This window comes from Austrofundulus limnaeus, unplaced genomic scaffold (assembly GCF_001266775.1).
Source record: "Austrofundulus limnaeus strain Quisiro unplaced genomic scaffold, Austrofundulus_limnaeus-1.0 Scaffold277, whole genome shotgun sequence".
Classification (NCBI taxonomy): Eukaryota; Metazoa; Chordata; class Actinopteri; order Cyprinodontiformes; family Rivulidae; genus Austrofundulus; species Austrofundulus limnaeus.
Window position 1 is genome coordinate 555,334 of NW_013952679.1, and position 15,246 is coordinate 570,579.

Consider the following 15,246-nt stretch of genomic DNA (forward strand, 5'->3'; position numbering starts at 1 on the left):
GTATATATATATATACATTTTTTTTCATCTCTCGCCCAAAACAGATCCCAGGATCAACATCAGACATCTCAGTCCAGAAATGTGCAGTTCTAGGCACAGCTAAGATACTGCGCAGAACCCTCAAGCTCCCAGGCCTCTGGTAGAGGACCCGAGCTCAGAGGATGAAAGAGACCACCCGCGGAGGGTGAGAAGGGATTTTTTTTTTAATTTTATACACGTGTGTGTGTATATATTTATTAAACCAACAAACAGTGCAGCAGCTTAAAATTGTTCATGCTCAAATGCATGTGTACCTCTTGTTTCATAAATATGAATAAAAATGATTGAACCAAATGAAAGATAAACACTTTGGCGCGCTAAAGTGCAGCAGCACAAGACGCCTTGTGTGCAGACTCCTCATGTTTCTGGTAAAAATTTACTGTTTATGTGACTTTAGTAATCTCATATTTAGCTTTGTGCAACGTGTTGTAGTGACGACTTATACAGTAATAAAGTCCTTTTATAGTGGACAGCGTTTACCTTGAGATTCCATAAAGAGTCGACCTCCCAAAATAAAAACGTTTCTTTAGTCCCGCTCATTGGCGGGCCTGACAGGAGTTACCTGCAAGCCACCAGTTGCCCAACCCTGATCTAGTTTATTTGTTATTTTCTAAACACAGCAGCAGAACTATGTCTGCAGTGTTTGCTTACAGATTGTCATAATGCATTGCAACTTCCAGCTCACTCATCAGCTCATACCCAACTATATTTATCCACATTAGCTACGCAAGCTGAATATTAATGTGTGTTCTTGATTGCGTTTACGAGCATGCTGTTGGCACACGCTGGGCTGTAATCAATGAGAGATGAGTGAGGTGAAATGATGAGTAATTTTAGTGAAAATATTAGATCTCAGGCCAACTGTTCTCTGGAGTCAGAAACTAATTTTCTCATTCTGACAGCTCCTATCACTCATCCTCGTCTCTTTGTTTTTTTCACCGTCCTCCTTTTCTTTATTCCTCCTTTTTGCTGCTCACCCTATGTCTGCTGATTCTTTAGCCTCCGCGAGCTCTCTGGGTTGCTCAGCATGAGTCTAAGTTAATTTACACAGATATGAGTGAGTGTGTGTCAGATCTCAGTCTTCATTCTTGCCTCCGTCTGCGTTTGATGCGCAGCGGTGGAATTTTTAAAAGTGATGGGCTGTCACTCTGCCTGCTTACCTGCTGCTGGTTTTATGTGAGAGGCTCTGAGGTGTTTTCTTCCTTTTCTCTTCCTCTCGTGTCACTTTCCTCGTTCAGTCAAAAGCGTATTTTCCTCAAAGTTCGTTCTGCTCTGTCTTTGATCGCTGTCAATGGTTTTTTGTTGTTTGTAAAATCTCAAACTTCTCATCCTCCTCATTATCCCAGGATGCAGGAAGTCAACAGATTGGCTTTTTGCTGGGCAGCTGTGGGGTCACGTTGGCACTGACCACTGATGCTTGTCAGAAAGGCCTGCCCAAAGCTCAAACAGGAGAAGTAGTCACTTTTAGAGGTACAGTCTTTTTTGGTTGCGTTTTTTTTTTTGTGTGTTCATTTTTTTATTTGGGCGGGGGCTAATTTAACAAAGGATTTTTATTTATCTCTGCAGGTTGGCCAAGGTTGCTGTGGTTTGTGACCGATGGAAAACATGTTGCAAAGCCTCCAAAAGATTGGTACCCTTCAATACGAGAAGCCAGCAACGATATAGCTTATATAGAAGTAAGTGCACTTTCAGCAACAGTAACAAACACCTGATTTTATTTATTTATTTATTTTTTGTCTTATGTGATGTATTTAGTGATTATGAATATTTTAAAACCCTGATTTAAACATAATTCTGGTTTGTGAAACATCAAATGTGCTTTTCTGTTTTTTCAAACTCAGTATAAAACCAGCAAAGAAGGAAGCACCATGGGAATCACTGTGTCTCATTCAACCATGTTGGCTCATTGTCAAGCCCTCACACAGGCCTGCGGCTACACGGAAGGTGAGGACGACTCTGCATACTACGAGTTACTTAGCTTTTTACCAGACCAGCCGTTTTCTTTATTACTTATTCATTACCCTGACATGGATATTTAAGGAAGAGAGTAGAACGATGACCCCAAGAGACACAGGCTGAAACCAGCCTCAGAACTTGTAAAAATATTCAAGAAAATACCACGAAAACAAGATGCAGACGTAAGGTTCTTTTTATGTCTGCGTTTCTTTTTGATACAGCAGATCAGAAATCACAGCTCGCTCATTAAATAAGCCTATTTTAATATGTATTACATAAATCCCTACATAATAAAACAGATCTCCTACCCTCTCAGGTGTGGTCACAGTTTGATAAATGTGGCTTTTCAGTTGGTTTTGTTTCAGTCTGTCAGACCTGGGTTCGCACTGTTGAAAAAGAACAAGAACATAAAATACTTTTTCTTCCTCCAGTGACCTGGTTTTGCTCTAAATAGCTCCTAACGGCACCAGTAGACTCAGATCTGTTTCTGAAACTTAATTTGGAACCTGCAATTTCATTCTTTTCCGCTGCAGAGATTACTCTGAATATTACAGACCTTTATGTTTGTAACTGTAATAGAGGAATGAATATTTTAGATGAAATGCATCCAGTTGTGTTTATTGTACTCATCTAAACACAGTATCTTTTCTGCTCTTTTTGATTTGTAGCTGAGACCATAACAAATGTCCTGGATTTCAAGCGGGAAGCAGGCTTATGGCACGGTGTTCTTACTGTAAGTTGTCTCCAAACTCTCTAATAAATCCAAGAGAATGGGTCTATAGAGTCTGCTTTCCAAACTCCAGACAGTCACTAACTATATATGTTGAATATATTGGTAAATATATCAAATAAGTCAACAAAAAAATGTCCAAAATAACTAGTAAGTAATGCTCAGTTTGCTGATAGGAGGTCGGACTTTTATGAATCTTGTATGAGAGCTTTATCAAAATGCAAATTAATTCAAACTAATAGTCCTAAAGGCCAAAACCATCCCGTCTCATAAATGAGTTTCAGTCTTGTAAACAAAAAGAAAAACTGCGTCTCCTAACACACAGACAACATCGATTTGTTTGACTGGTTTCAGACACGCCAGAGATTTTACACATTACACATGACATGCTGCTGCTTGTCTAGATTCCTACACTGACAGCACTGAAGCCAAAAACAAGCACATGTTTCACTCTTATTAGAATCTTGTCATGAGCCATTTGTTTATGGCAACATCATGCACAATAATTGGAAAGCCCTTCTGACATGTAGCTTATCTGATGTTTGTTGCCGCTCTCGTGGCAGAGTGTCATGAATCGGATGCACGTGATCAGCATTCCTTACTCCCTGATGAAAGTCAACCCCCTGTCTTGGATACAGAAGGTTCACATGTACAAAGGTAACTTGAATTTTGTCATTAATTACTCTGTTTGTTGCAGCTTGAATATATGAAGAAGGATTTGCAATTTTTATTTTATTAGTAAGTTTAAAAATCTTGGCCCCAATGTTTGATTTTAACCTTTTTCTAACACCTTAGATTCTCACTGCAAATTTGACATAGTTGGATCGATAAAAGCAATAATTTGTCAGTTTTGTGGAGGGAGATAATCTGATCCCGTTGAGACATAAAAATCCTCCAGCATGTGTTTCGACTTGTGTTGAGTCACCTTTTGACACCTGATTCTGACTTTGCTGTCAGATGTTATATCCTATGATTAGCTGTCAACTTGGATGAAAGTGCTTTATTCCATTGGTGATTCTCTGTGTTTGTGTCACCCACGTAGCACGGGTAGCTGTGCTGAAGTCGCGGGACATGCACTGGTCTCTGCTGGCCCAGAGAGACCAGAGAGACATCAGCCTGAGCTCACTGAGGATGCTGATCGTAGCTGACGGAGCTAACCCATGTGAGTGCATCTGCAGAGACACGTTCAGTTAGAAACAAACAACTGTGCCTACTGGACGTTAGGATTTGTTTGCATACTGATTTGAATGGCTCTGTGTGTGTCACCGCAGGGTCGATATCCTCCTGCGACGCTTTCCTCAATGTGTTTCAGTCACGTGGGCTCAGACCTGAGGTGATCTGTCCCTGTGCCAGCTCCTCAGAAGCCATGACTGTCGCCATCCGCAGGTCAGCCTCTGCTACTGCCACCGTTTTGCATTACTCTGTTTTTATTGCGCCGTGTCTGCAACATCAGCTGCATCCTGCAGGAAGGAAATTAGATTTGTTCTTCCATACGGCGCTGGTGTGGATTTACAGCTTTCAGCTCAGTTGTAGAGGAGGATTAGGATGAGAAACAGACCAAAGAAGCAAGCTTCAGTTGAAGAAATCTCAGTTTCTTGTGCTCGTCAGAATTGTTTAGATTTATATAACAATGGTAAACTGTAATTTATGGTTTAGTGCAACAAAATAAACACATTTAAGAAGTGAGAGAATAATACTTGTCTTGCACCTGAGCTGTTGGATTTAAGCAACTGTGGCTCCCTGAGCAATTTAGTTGAATAGCTCTATATAGATCTCTCAAAATCAAAGTTGTAAAGTAACTAAGTTCAAATACTTTGTTACTGTACTTAAGTAGAAATTTTGGTTATCTGTACTTTACTTGAGTAATTATTTTTCAGCGTACTTTTTACTTTTACTCATTACATTTTTACACAATTATCTGTATTTTCTACCCACTACATTTTAAAAAAAGGTAAGAAGTAGAAAGTCGTTAACACTTATTTTATTCTGAGTTGTTATTACTTAAAAAAATACTATCCTGATAAATAGTGTCTCCTGGATAGAGTGAATTTAATTGTGCTTGGATGAGAAGTATAAATATACACCATTCTGACACTATTAGCTTGTACACAACCCATCACAGCTGCACGCCGTTAGAAAAATATTTTTTGGAGAAGTCACCTCCCAATAAATGTCATTTTGGGAAATCTATTTGCTCACTTTTACTCAGTACTTTTACTTTTAATACTTAAGTAGATTTTGTGTCAGAAATTTACTTTTGATACTTAAGTACAGAAAATATATACTTTAAGACTTTTACTCAAGTAATATTTTTAGAGAAGACTTTAACTTTTACCAAAGTATTTTTATGATAAGATACTTGTACTTTTACTCAAGTATCACTTTGAGGTACTTTATACAACACTGCTCAAAATAGCTGCTTTAAAGCCAGCATTGACCTTAAACTACCACTCCTATAATGCATGTTGATTATGTATGGGAATTCCCTGTCGTAAAGTGGGAGAGTTCAGATATCAGGACATACCAAGAGGACGTGTTAAAACACTGTTCCTATGCAGGAAATACCACGTAGAGCTCAATTATTGATTATTAGCAGTGTTCATTCGTAGCAATGAGATGAGGAATGTGATCGTGCTGATCTCCGGCAGCAGTGGACAGCCTTGTACGTGTCGTTTTAATGTTCAGAAACAAGTGTACTGCTACCACAGTAATGTGTGTTTATGTGTCCTACAGACCTCCAGAAATGGGTGTTCCTCCTCCAGGCAAGGCCGTGCTGTCCATGAGTGGTCTGAGTCACGGTGTGATCCGCGTGGACACGGAGGAGAAACTCTCCGTCCTCACAGTGCAGGACGTGGGACAGGTCCTGCCTGGAGGTACAGGCTGCCTGTTAAACTTCCATCAATGAGCTCAGTGTTGCAGACGAGGAAGAGATTTGAAATACTGATACTAGATGTATCATTCTGAGATCTTTTATATGACTGCCTCCTTTATTATAAGAACTGTGGAGCCTTTTTTTTTTTTTGCCTGAACCGTTAAAACCCTTCTTGTGTTTCTGTTTTGCATTTGCAGCTCTTGTTTGCGTGGTGCGACTGGCAGGTACGCCTTATCTCTGTAAAACAGATGAGGTTGGAGAAATCTGTGTGAGTTCAGGTTGCAGTGGTTTAGCGTACTACGGCCTCCCAGGCATGACCAAGAACATATTTGAGGTAAACACATACTCAGGTGTAAGTACGCTACTGTAACGCTTAAAATGATATATTTCAGCTTATTAAAAATATGCGCTTCTGGATAAATTGTTGGCGTTTAATAACAAAATCTCAAATAAAATGCAAAACTCTTCCCAGGGATTATAGTCGTCATAAGATCTTATCCAAAGTTATCTGCTAATAATACAGTTCTAATTTCTTGGGTACATTTTATTTGGAAGAAGTGGTATTTTCTGTGTTTTTGCTGGTAGATGTAAAGTTTTAATAGTGCTGCGTTTTATTGCAGACCATCCCTGTAAAATCATCTGGGGTTCCTATAAGCGACAGACCTTTCACCAGAACCTCGCTGCTGGGCTTCGTGGGACCAGTAAGTTCCACCTCATTAAATTTGAGGGGGTTTATGACACTTTTGTACTTTTACGTCTGTTAGCGCCAACATTTTCCATCCTCAACCCTTTCTGGTGACCGTTTTGTGCTCTGAAGGACACAGAAATAGTCATGAATATCACAATAAGATAACATTAAGGTTATTTTTAACGGGTTAATCAGCAGCCTTTTGGTTTTTTCTGTGCAGAATCTAAATGTATTCTCTGTTTCCTTTCAGGACAGTCTTGTGTTTGTTGTCGGGAAGATGGATGGACTCATGGTCGTCAGTGGGCGGAGACACAACGCTGATGATGTGGTCGCCACGGCTCTGGCTGTAGAGCCCATGAAGTTTGTGTACAGGGGAAGGTAAGGGAGGAAGCAGCTTGAAAACATCGAACTACGTTTCACCTGTTTGTTAAATCAGGAGTGTATCTTGAGTTTTACCAGGTTTTAGGTGATCTGAGCAGCTTTGTTTTGTGTTTGTGTTACCTCAGGATAGCAGTGTTCTCTGTGTCTGTGCTTCATGATGAGAGGATTGTTGTGGTGGCGGAGCAGAGGCCAGACGCCTCAGAGGAGGATAGCTTCCAGTGGATGAGCCGCGTCCTTCAGGTATGAAACACCAGGGGGAATTAAATACAAGAGTGAGAAAAAAATCCTATGTTAGAATAGGAATAAAATATGTTTATCACGCAAAGAAGGAGTGGTTGTGTGTCAGTGTGTGTGCGTGCACGCTGCTGTGTTGCGCAACCGGCTCATCCATCCATTCTGAGTCTGAAAATATTAACTTTGCGCATGAGTTTATTACCATAATTACTGTAAACACAGAGGAACTCAGATGTTTGGTAGAAGATAGATCTTTGTTTATTTAAAAGCTGATATGAAGAAACGAGTCTCTGCGCCTCAGTAGAGGTCACATGACGTGACGTGATGTTGGAGAGTCTCCACAAACGCTGCGCACGTCACAGCCTTTGTGCGCAGTCTGTTTGTCTGTCAAGCTTTTGCTCTCCTACTTACAGCATTTTCACAAGTTGTTAAGTGTACTTTCACGTGTCATTTTGGAGAAATCTACAACAACATAAACGCCAACTATGAAACACCTCCACTGCTGGCGAGGGTGCACGCGCTCGAGCGCGACCATAACTCAGTTTTTAGAATCATATGGATGAGACCATTCCATTGGACATGATTCGGCTGTGGGTGGACTGGACCGGCACAGTCCCAATCGGCCCGCCAGCTCCCTCTGAGAAGCTCCTGTGGAACCCCAGTTTAATCGCTGTTGCTGCTGCATGTGCGGCGCATGGTTCCTCGCTGTGTCGCGCTCCCAGAGCACAGCAGTGCCAAACTGAAAAAGGATTATTCCTGAAAAGGGCTGATGAACCAAAATTCTGTTTTAAATAAATGCTCTGCGTGTTCCACTATTTACTATATCCTCCAGTAAGGCTGAATCTGTTCCTGTTAAATGTATTTTTGGCAAAACTTTGCGCGTCCTTTATTTAACTGCCTCCATGTGGATGTAATAATTGTTAATCATGTGTGTCTGGTRTGAACAATAATCATTTTCACATCACGAACAATTTCTCAGAATCACCTTTAAGTGTCGCCAATGGACCCAAAACCACAGAAACGTGCCAGGCATGGGGCTGCACACATTTCCACGTTCATTTCAGTTTTCATACATCCAGAATTTTGCATGGAAAATGGTGTACGCAAGGTTTTAGTGTGTACGCACCAATGACACATGAGGCCCCCCGGGCGTGTCCCACTGGGAGGAGGCCCAGAGGAAGACCCAGGACACGCTGGAGGGACTATGTTTCTCAGCTGGCCTGGGAACACCTTGGGATTCCCCCAGAGGAGCTGGCCCAAGTGGCTGGGGAGAGGGAAGTCTGGTTATCTCTGCTTAGGCTGCTGCCCCCACGACCCAATCCTGGATAAGCGGGAAAAAAATGGATGGATGGAAAATACAAATTTAATGTTCTTGCATGCTTTTAAGAAACATACATACCCTAAAAAAATCAAGTTATGTCAAGTTGGGTAAATGTAACAAGATTTGACTAAACTTGGTTAATTCAATTCAACAAATCATTTTTTGAGTGTTGTGTGTGAAAAATAGGATTGAATTTAAAATTTGTAATTAGTCTAGCTAAAAATAAACATGTTTTTCTAGGTTTTGTTTGTAATCTGACTTGTATATTTACAGACTATGTAAATATCAAACCTTGCGTGTTTTCAGGCCATAGACAGCATCCACCAGGTCGGGGTGTACTGCCTGGCTCTGGTGCCTGCCAACGTTCTTCCTAAAGCTCCTCTGGGTGGGATCCACATATCTGAGACCAAACARCGCTTCCTGGAGGGATCCCTGCACCCTTGCAACGTTCTCATGTGTCCTCACACGTGTGTCACTAACCTCCCCAAGCCAAGACAAAAACAGCCAGGTAAACCCACCTGTGTCATGTTTAGAGCCCRAGGATCAAACCGTCCTGTTTCATGTCGCTGCGTGGCTTATCTTTTTTTTTTGTTGATAACTTGTTTAACGCGTACGCTGATGGTTTGGTTGTGCCGCACAGAGGTTGGTCCTGCTTCTATGATAGTGGGCAACTTGGTGGCGGGAAAGAGGATAGCACAAGCCTGTGGGAGAGACCTGGGACAACCCGAGGACAATGATCAGGCACGTAAGGTAGATGGTCATCCTCATTTCACCCACGCTGCACATGTACACAGCAGACGCAGGTAAGGATCCATATCTGAGGCAGTAAAATCTGAGATCGACACCTGCTAGGATCAGCTTTTATCCTTTATAGTAAAACTAAAAGCACAAGCGTAGTGTTATGYATCTCAGATTCTTACTCCATCATCCATTGCCATCTTCATGTACACTGAACCCTGTCATGTCTACCATCTGCCTGAATTTAAACAGCTTGTGCTTAAATACCACCTGTATAAAAGCCATTTTATGTTGATGTTTTTCCCTGTAGTTAAACCTGTGTCTGTCTTTGTCCAATAGTTCCTCTACATACATGATGTACTGCAGTGGAGAGCTCAGGCAACTCCAGACCATCCTCTGTTCCTGGTTCTCAATGCTAAGGTAAAGATCTTAGTCACCTTAGTAAGTAAACTTTTTACCTGGTATATATGTGTTTTTATTTTCTGATTACTTAATCTTAATTAGCTACACACGTATACTTTCAAAGAATTTCAAAAAGAAAGAAATGGCAAAATATTTACAATTATTTTGAACACAATGTTTATAAAACTGTTGCATCATTTTTTAGCTCTCTTTTCAAAGGTTTGTAAAGGAAAACATTTTTACAAACAAGCATTTTTGCTTAAAAAAGCATATTCTGATGAACTAACATGTTTTATTGGGTGTTTTTTAAAGAACTCCATTATTTTTAAGTCCTTTTTTTGCAGGGCTGCTATCAGGGAGGGTCTAGAGGGTTCAGTGCCCCCTTCTACAAATATTCTAGACAGACACTATTCTGGCCTGAGTCTTATTAACATAATAATTTGGACGGGTTATTCTAAAAATGCAGTACAGRTTATTATTTCCTGGTTTATTATGTTGTCTTTGCACCAGTTTAAATACTGCGCAGTTTAAGCCTCAGATTTTGTCTCAATTTCCAGCTTAAATAGTAAAAATACAAAGAAAAACAGGGCTTTTAAAAAAAAATGAAGAAAAAAAAGGTTTGTTGACAAAAGCTCTTTGTGTCTTCCATCAGGGCACAGTGGCGAGCACCGCTTCCTGTCTGCAGCTGCACAAGCGAGCGGAGCGTGTGGCGGCAGCACTGATGGGACGCCTAAACACAGGAGACCACGTGGCGCTYGTCTACCCACCAGGTAAAATGTCCGGCGGATCACACTGTCAGGTTTATTTAGACAGTTTTTCACTGGTATTTTGTCATGAAATTATTTTTAGCTAAAAGTTGTAACATTCCTGTGCAGGAATTGACCTGATTGCAACTTTCTACGGCTGCCTGTACGCCGGRTGCGTCCCTGTCACTGTCAGACCCCCACACCCACAAAACCTGGCCACCACCCTGCCCACTGTCAAAATGATCGTTGAGGTAACGCTGTTTGTTCTGTGAGCTTTGCAGCATTGATTTGGTCACACTCAGCACCGTTTTCCCACTCACTAAGCTGTGTGAATGTGACAGCTCTGCTCTGYGTTGTTTCAGCAGCTTTACAGCGGCTGTAAAGCAGTAGTTTGTGTGTGTTGCAGGTCAGTAAGTCCGTGTGTATCCTGACAACTCAAGCAATAACGAAGCTGCTGAAATCCAAAGAGGCTGCTGCTGCCGTAGACGTCAAGAGCTGGCCCACGGTCCTGGACACGGGTTAGGTTATGAACACAAACATGCTGAGTCAGTCGTTTTTGCAGTGAAACCAGTCTTTATTTCCTGCTGTTTGCCTCTCAGATGACCTCCCCAGGAAGAAGAACCCCCAAATATACAAACCCCCAACCCCAGAGATGTTGGCTTACCTGGACTTCAGTGTGTCCACCACTGGCATCCTAGCAGGAGTCAAAGTATGTGGAAATGAATAGATATTTATTATTTCTGCTCTCTCTTCAAGCTCGCTCATTTTTTTTGTCCCGTTTGTCTGTTCCAGATGTCTCACGCTGCCACAAGTGCCTTGTGTCGCTCCATTAAGCTGCAGTGTGAGCTCTATCCTTCCCGGCAGATCGCCATCTGTTTGGACCCGTACTGCGGTCTGGGCTTGGCACTCTGGTGCCTGTGCAGGTAAACGTGCAGCTCTAATCAAATAAACATAACCGAGGAGCTGAACCTCTCATTCTCTGCTTCCTTAGGTTATTTATTTTTATTTGTTTATTTTTTTGTTTTAGTGTGTACTCGGGCCACCAGTCCATCCTCGTTCCCCCTCTGGAGTTGGAGAGCAATGCATCTCTCTGGCTCACGGCCGTCAGCCAGTATAAAGTACGAGTCTCCTTCTGCTCATATTCAGTCATGGAGATGTGCACCAAGGGCCTGGGCTCACAGACAGAAGCTCTACGGGTCAGTTTGGCTTCTCAGTGGCAAAAATTTGCAACCGCAGCACTTTTCTCCACAACCCTTTGTACCCTCAGGGGTCCTCGTGCAACGTTTAGGAACTGTTGATTTGTGGGCGCATATATTTTTAACATGAACAAAAGCTGCACRCAGTTTTTATCACCTAAACTACTCTGCAACAGCAGTCTCCTGATGAGTCTTGTTTCAAAAGATYGTGAAAGTTTTTTGATTACTGAGACAATCTGTTCTTAGTGTGAAATATTTTACTGCGTTGTATTTGTGTAATATTTATTGTGTTGAGAATGGAATTGCAATTCAATTCAATTTATTTATTCATTTCATTAAAACAAAACAAATAATTTTATATACAATAAAAAGAAAAATCAGAAAAATATATATTGTATATCAAAATCACAAATAAAATGAAATGAAAGGCAGCAGAGAGAAGAAAAAATCTTATATCTGCCCCTTAATAACAAAAAAATCTGTTATTAACAAAACAAAAGACAAGAACATCTAATCCCTCTAGAACAACAATTTATATTTTTACACATTATACTGTTTTGTATTTCTTTAACAATCCAACTTTTGTCATTTTCCTAAATGTACACAATGATCCTGCATTTTTTTCATCATTGCTTCAAACAAAATCTTAGAAGTAACATAAATTTGATTTAAAAAATACATTTGAGTGGTGTTTTTCACTCCTACAGTTTAGTTTTTAGTATTTCCCTATAGGTAATAATAATTTGGCGGCATGATGRCTCAGTGGTTAGCACCGACGCCTCACAGCAAAATGGTCCTGGGTTTGATTCCCGGTTCAGACCTGGGGTCTTTCTGTGTGGAGTTTGCATGTTCTCCTCGTGCTTGTGTGGGTTTTCTCCKGGTACTCCGGTTTATGTTGCCTTCAGRCCCAGGCTGCCCTTGAAAAAGAGATGAGAGATCTCAGCGGGACTTGCCTGGTTAAATAACAGTAAGTAAATAAATAACTTTTGCTAATATCTGTSTTGTCCTCTTGTCCAGCTGCGGAACGTGAATCTGTCCTGCGTGCGCACGTGCATGGTGGTAGCAGAGGAGAGGCCTCGTATAACCCTCACTCAGACCTTCTCAAAGATCTTCAAAGACCTGGGGCTTTCACCGCGGGCTGTTAGCACCACCTTCGGCTGCAGGGTGAACGTAGCCATCTGTCTGCAGGTGAGCAGCTGGGAAAGGATAACCAGAGGGAAGGGAAGAGGGAGGTCCAAAATCAACAAACTGCTCGTGCCTAGTTCAAAAAGCGGGTCGAAGTGGAGCTTTCTGAGTGATGGTGTTATTCACACCAGCTCTGAAGAAATACAATGTGTTACATGTCAGTTATGTGTTGTTGTGTTTCCCATCTACTGTATATGAATACATATTTTTATCTGTCCTGCCCTGTCCTGTCAGCCCAACAGGTTAGGGAAACTGGCTGAGCAGGTACTGTGAGATAAGCGTGGCTCTTTGCTCTGCTGCTGGGTCTGTGTTTCTTTTCTTTTTTGTTGTACTGCATGACGTTTTGAACATGCTTCGCTTCAGTTCACGCACACTGTGTACCATCATTTGCCTTTATTTTGTCTCGGGTAAGTTTCGGCATTGCTTTTGTTTGAGTCGATTCTTCCTTGTTACCGTTTGGCTTTTAACCATCCTTTGTGAGGATTTACTGAGAACGATGAACAAACGGAATCAGCTCTGCAACGAGGACGGTCCTGAAATGTCAGATATAAACACCGGTTATTTTTATTCCATCACATGCCCTAAAATGTGACCATGTTTAGGATTTCCAATTTACAAAAGATTATTTAAAATGAGTTTTGTTATTCACCTAGACTCAAATATTACGTATTTGAAATATCAGCTCTTTTGTTGTTTTTTGACCATTTTTGTTGCTGAAACTGCTGCTTCGCTTTACGAACCGGCGTCAAACGACTCATTCAGCTAAAGGCAAAGGAGGGATGGAAAACATCATTTGCTGTGACAAGTTTTCCTGCAGTAATGATGACAAATCCAACCACAGACGGAGTCGATATCTGCTGTAGAAATACTTCAACTAAAATTCAGCTGCATGGCAGACATTTAATCAAAACATGCTGCTCAGATTTTTGACCTTTTTTGGTAAATAAGCTACAGCTGATTTGTGTTTTCCTGTGGGATTCCAGTAACTGCTGCTGTTCTCTTACGCTCGACAACACGAGAGGAGGTGGAACGTTTGTTTTTACACGGTTCAGTCGTTACTAATGTAGCCTGGCTGGTCGGCTTCTGGCTGCCTTCTGCTTCTTCAGCAGCTGTTTCATAACCAGCTCCCACCTCGTCCCCACCCAGGCAGCGTTCAGAGCTGAAACCAGGGCTGAAGCAGGTAGCTTGTGTCCAATTCTGCTTTTTTKTTTGTTTGTTTGTTTTTTGTCTCAGGGGACATCTGGACCAGATCCCACCACTGTTTATGTGGACATGAGAGCTCTACGGCATGATAGGTAGGGGGCGCTGTTGCAACATGATCAAAACGAGTCCTGTTGTTTTGCTTTATGCTTTATTTTTAAAGGAATTGAATATATTCAAACTGTTAACTATTTTCTACTTGTGTAAGTTTCTGAAACAGTTGAACTTGTCTTGGTTTCTTCAGGGTTCGCCTTGTGGAGAGAGGGTCGCCGCACAGCCTGCCACTGATGGAGTCTGGGAAGGTGAAAATGTGCACTAAAACAGGAGTTTGTGTTGTCAAAACGAACGTGATGGGCTTTTGTTAAAAATTTTTTGTGGTATTTCTGCTCGTGTAGATTCTTCCCGGAGTGAAAGTGATCATTGCCAACACAGAAACCAAAGGACCACTTGGAGACTCTCATCTAGGAGAGGTAAGTTGTTTTGAGAGCTGAATCTGTTTTGTTTTTGTCACTATCAGCCACTTTTCTGTGCACCTTTTTATTCAGAGCTGTGGTCTAAGATGTTCTGAAGAAAGTGTTCCACCACTCCCCTCAGTCCCTAAATAATTTACACTTTTGAGAAGCTAAAACTTTAACCTTTATCATAGATCATGATTTACATTTTGATCAATGGAGTAACACTGTTTTTAAACAGCATTACAGTTTGATAAGTGAAGTCTTGTTTGATCAGTTCATATTGGGCCGTGCAGTAGTATTGACACAACAAAGCTGATAATCACTTCAGTGTATGAAGTGTAAATAATTTACAAATGTGTGTGGAAAAAACACAATAAGGATTAATTGAAGGAGAGACAAATGATTCCTTTCTGAGCTTCACCACACCCTCTCTATAGCCAGCAATACACATTGATTTTAATTAACCTGACTTCTGTTTATTTTTTTGCAACTGAGTTTCAAACAAGCATTTCCAAATCTTCTATTACACACCCAATTCCTGTAATGTTCTGTTTCACACCTGTGTTAGTTAACGTTTAATTCTATTATCTGAAAAGCTGTCCAGATTAACAGACAGCTTCTTTAAAGAGATGATGCTGTTCATTTAAAGATACAAGTCATTTATTTTAATTGTTTTTTTTAAATAAAACAGTGATTTTGTTCAAATAATGTGGACATTGTGTCTAATGAATGCCCTTCAGCTAAGAATAAATACAATATTGTGTAAAAGGTAGGAGTAGAAGAGTGTGGGATTATTAACGTAGCAAACGTTCATCTTTTATTTCAAAGATCTGGGTGAGCAGTCCTCACAACGCATCAGGATACTACACGGTCTATGGGGAGGAGGCGCTGCACACCGACCACTTCAACACCAAGCTGAGCTTCGGGGACACCCAGACAGTCTGGGCCAGGACCGGATACCTGGGCTTCCTGCGGCGCACTGAGCTGACAGACGCCAGTGGAGGTGAGAGTGATGAGTGTGATTCTTTCTTTCTTTCTCTTCCTTCCTTCCTTCCTTCCTTCCTTCCTTCCTTCCTTCCTTCCTTCCTTCCTTCCTTCCTTCC

The 15,246-nt window shown here is 41.3% G+C and overlaps 1 protein-coding gene across 3 annotated transcripts in view; it reads left to right on the plus strand.

The window, feature by feature from the left end:
• Nucleotides 1-15,246, plus strand: part of dip2a (disco-interacting protein 2 homolog A) — a gene marked incomplete at its 5' end in the record, with an annotated part of 36,949 nt that overhangs the window by 19,943 nt on the left and 1,760 nt on the right. Inside the window, 26 exon segments of one of the 3 annotated variants that reach the window (XM_014021083.1) lie at nt 1,386-1,509; nt 1,606-1,715; nt 1,881-1,983; nt 2,664-2,728; nt 3,289-3,382; nt 3,768-3,887; nt 3,997-4,111; nt 5,459-5,598; nt 5,795-5,931; nt 6,218-6,298; nt 6,536-6,663; nt 6,792-6,906; nt 8,528-8,729; nt 8,862-8,971; nt 9,299-9,379; nt 10,014-10,131; nt 10,237-10,358; nt 10,514-10,625; nt 10,707-10,816; nt 10,900-11,030; nt 11,135-11,303; nt 12,321-12,491; nt 13,722-13,783; nt 13,933-13,990; nt 14,084-14,158; nt 14,972-15,146. In XM_014021083.1, coding sequence (XP_013876537.1) covers nt 1,386-1,509; nt 1,606-1,715; nt 1,881-1,983; nt 2,664-2,728; nt 3,289-3,382; nt 3,768-3,887; nt 3,997-4,111; nt 5,459-5,598; nt 5,795-5,931; nt 6,218-6,298; nt 6,536-6,663; nt 6,792-6,906; nt 8,528-8,729; nt 8,862-8,971; nt 9,299-9,379; nt 10,014-10,131; nt 10,237-10,358; nt 10,514-10,625; nt 10,707-10,816; nt 10,900-11,030; nt 11,135-11,303; nt 12,321-12,491; nt 13,722-13,783; nt 13,933-13,990; nt 14,084-14,158; nt 14,972-15,146 — 3,028 coding nt within the window. 3 annotated transcript variants of the gene reach the window in all.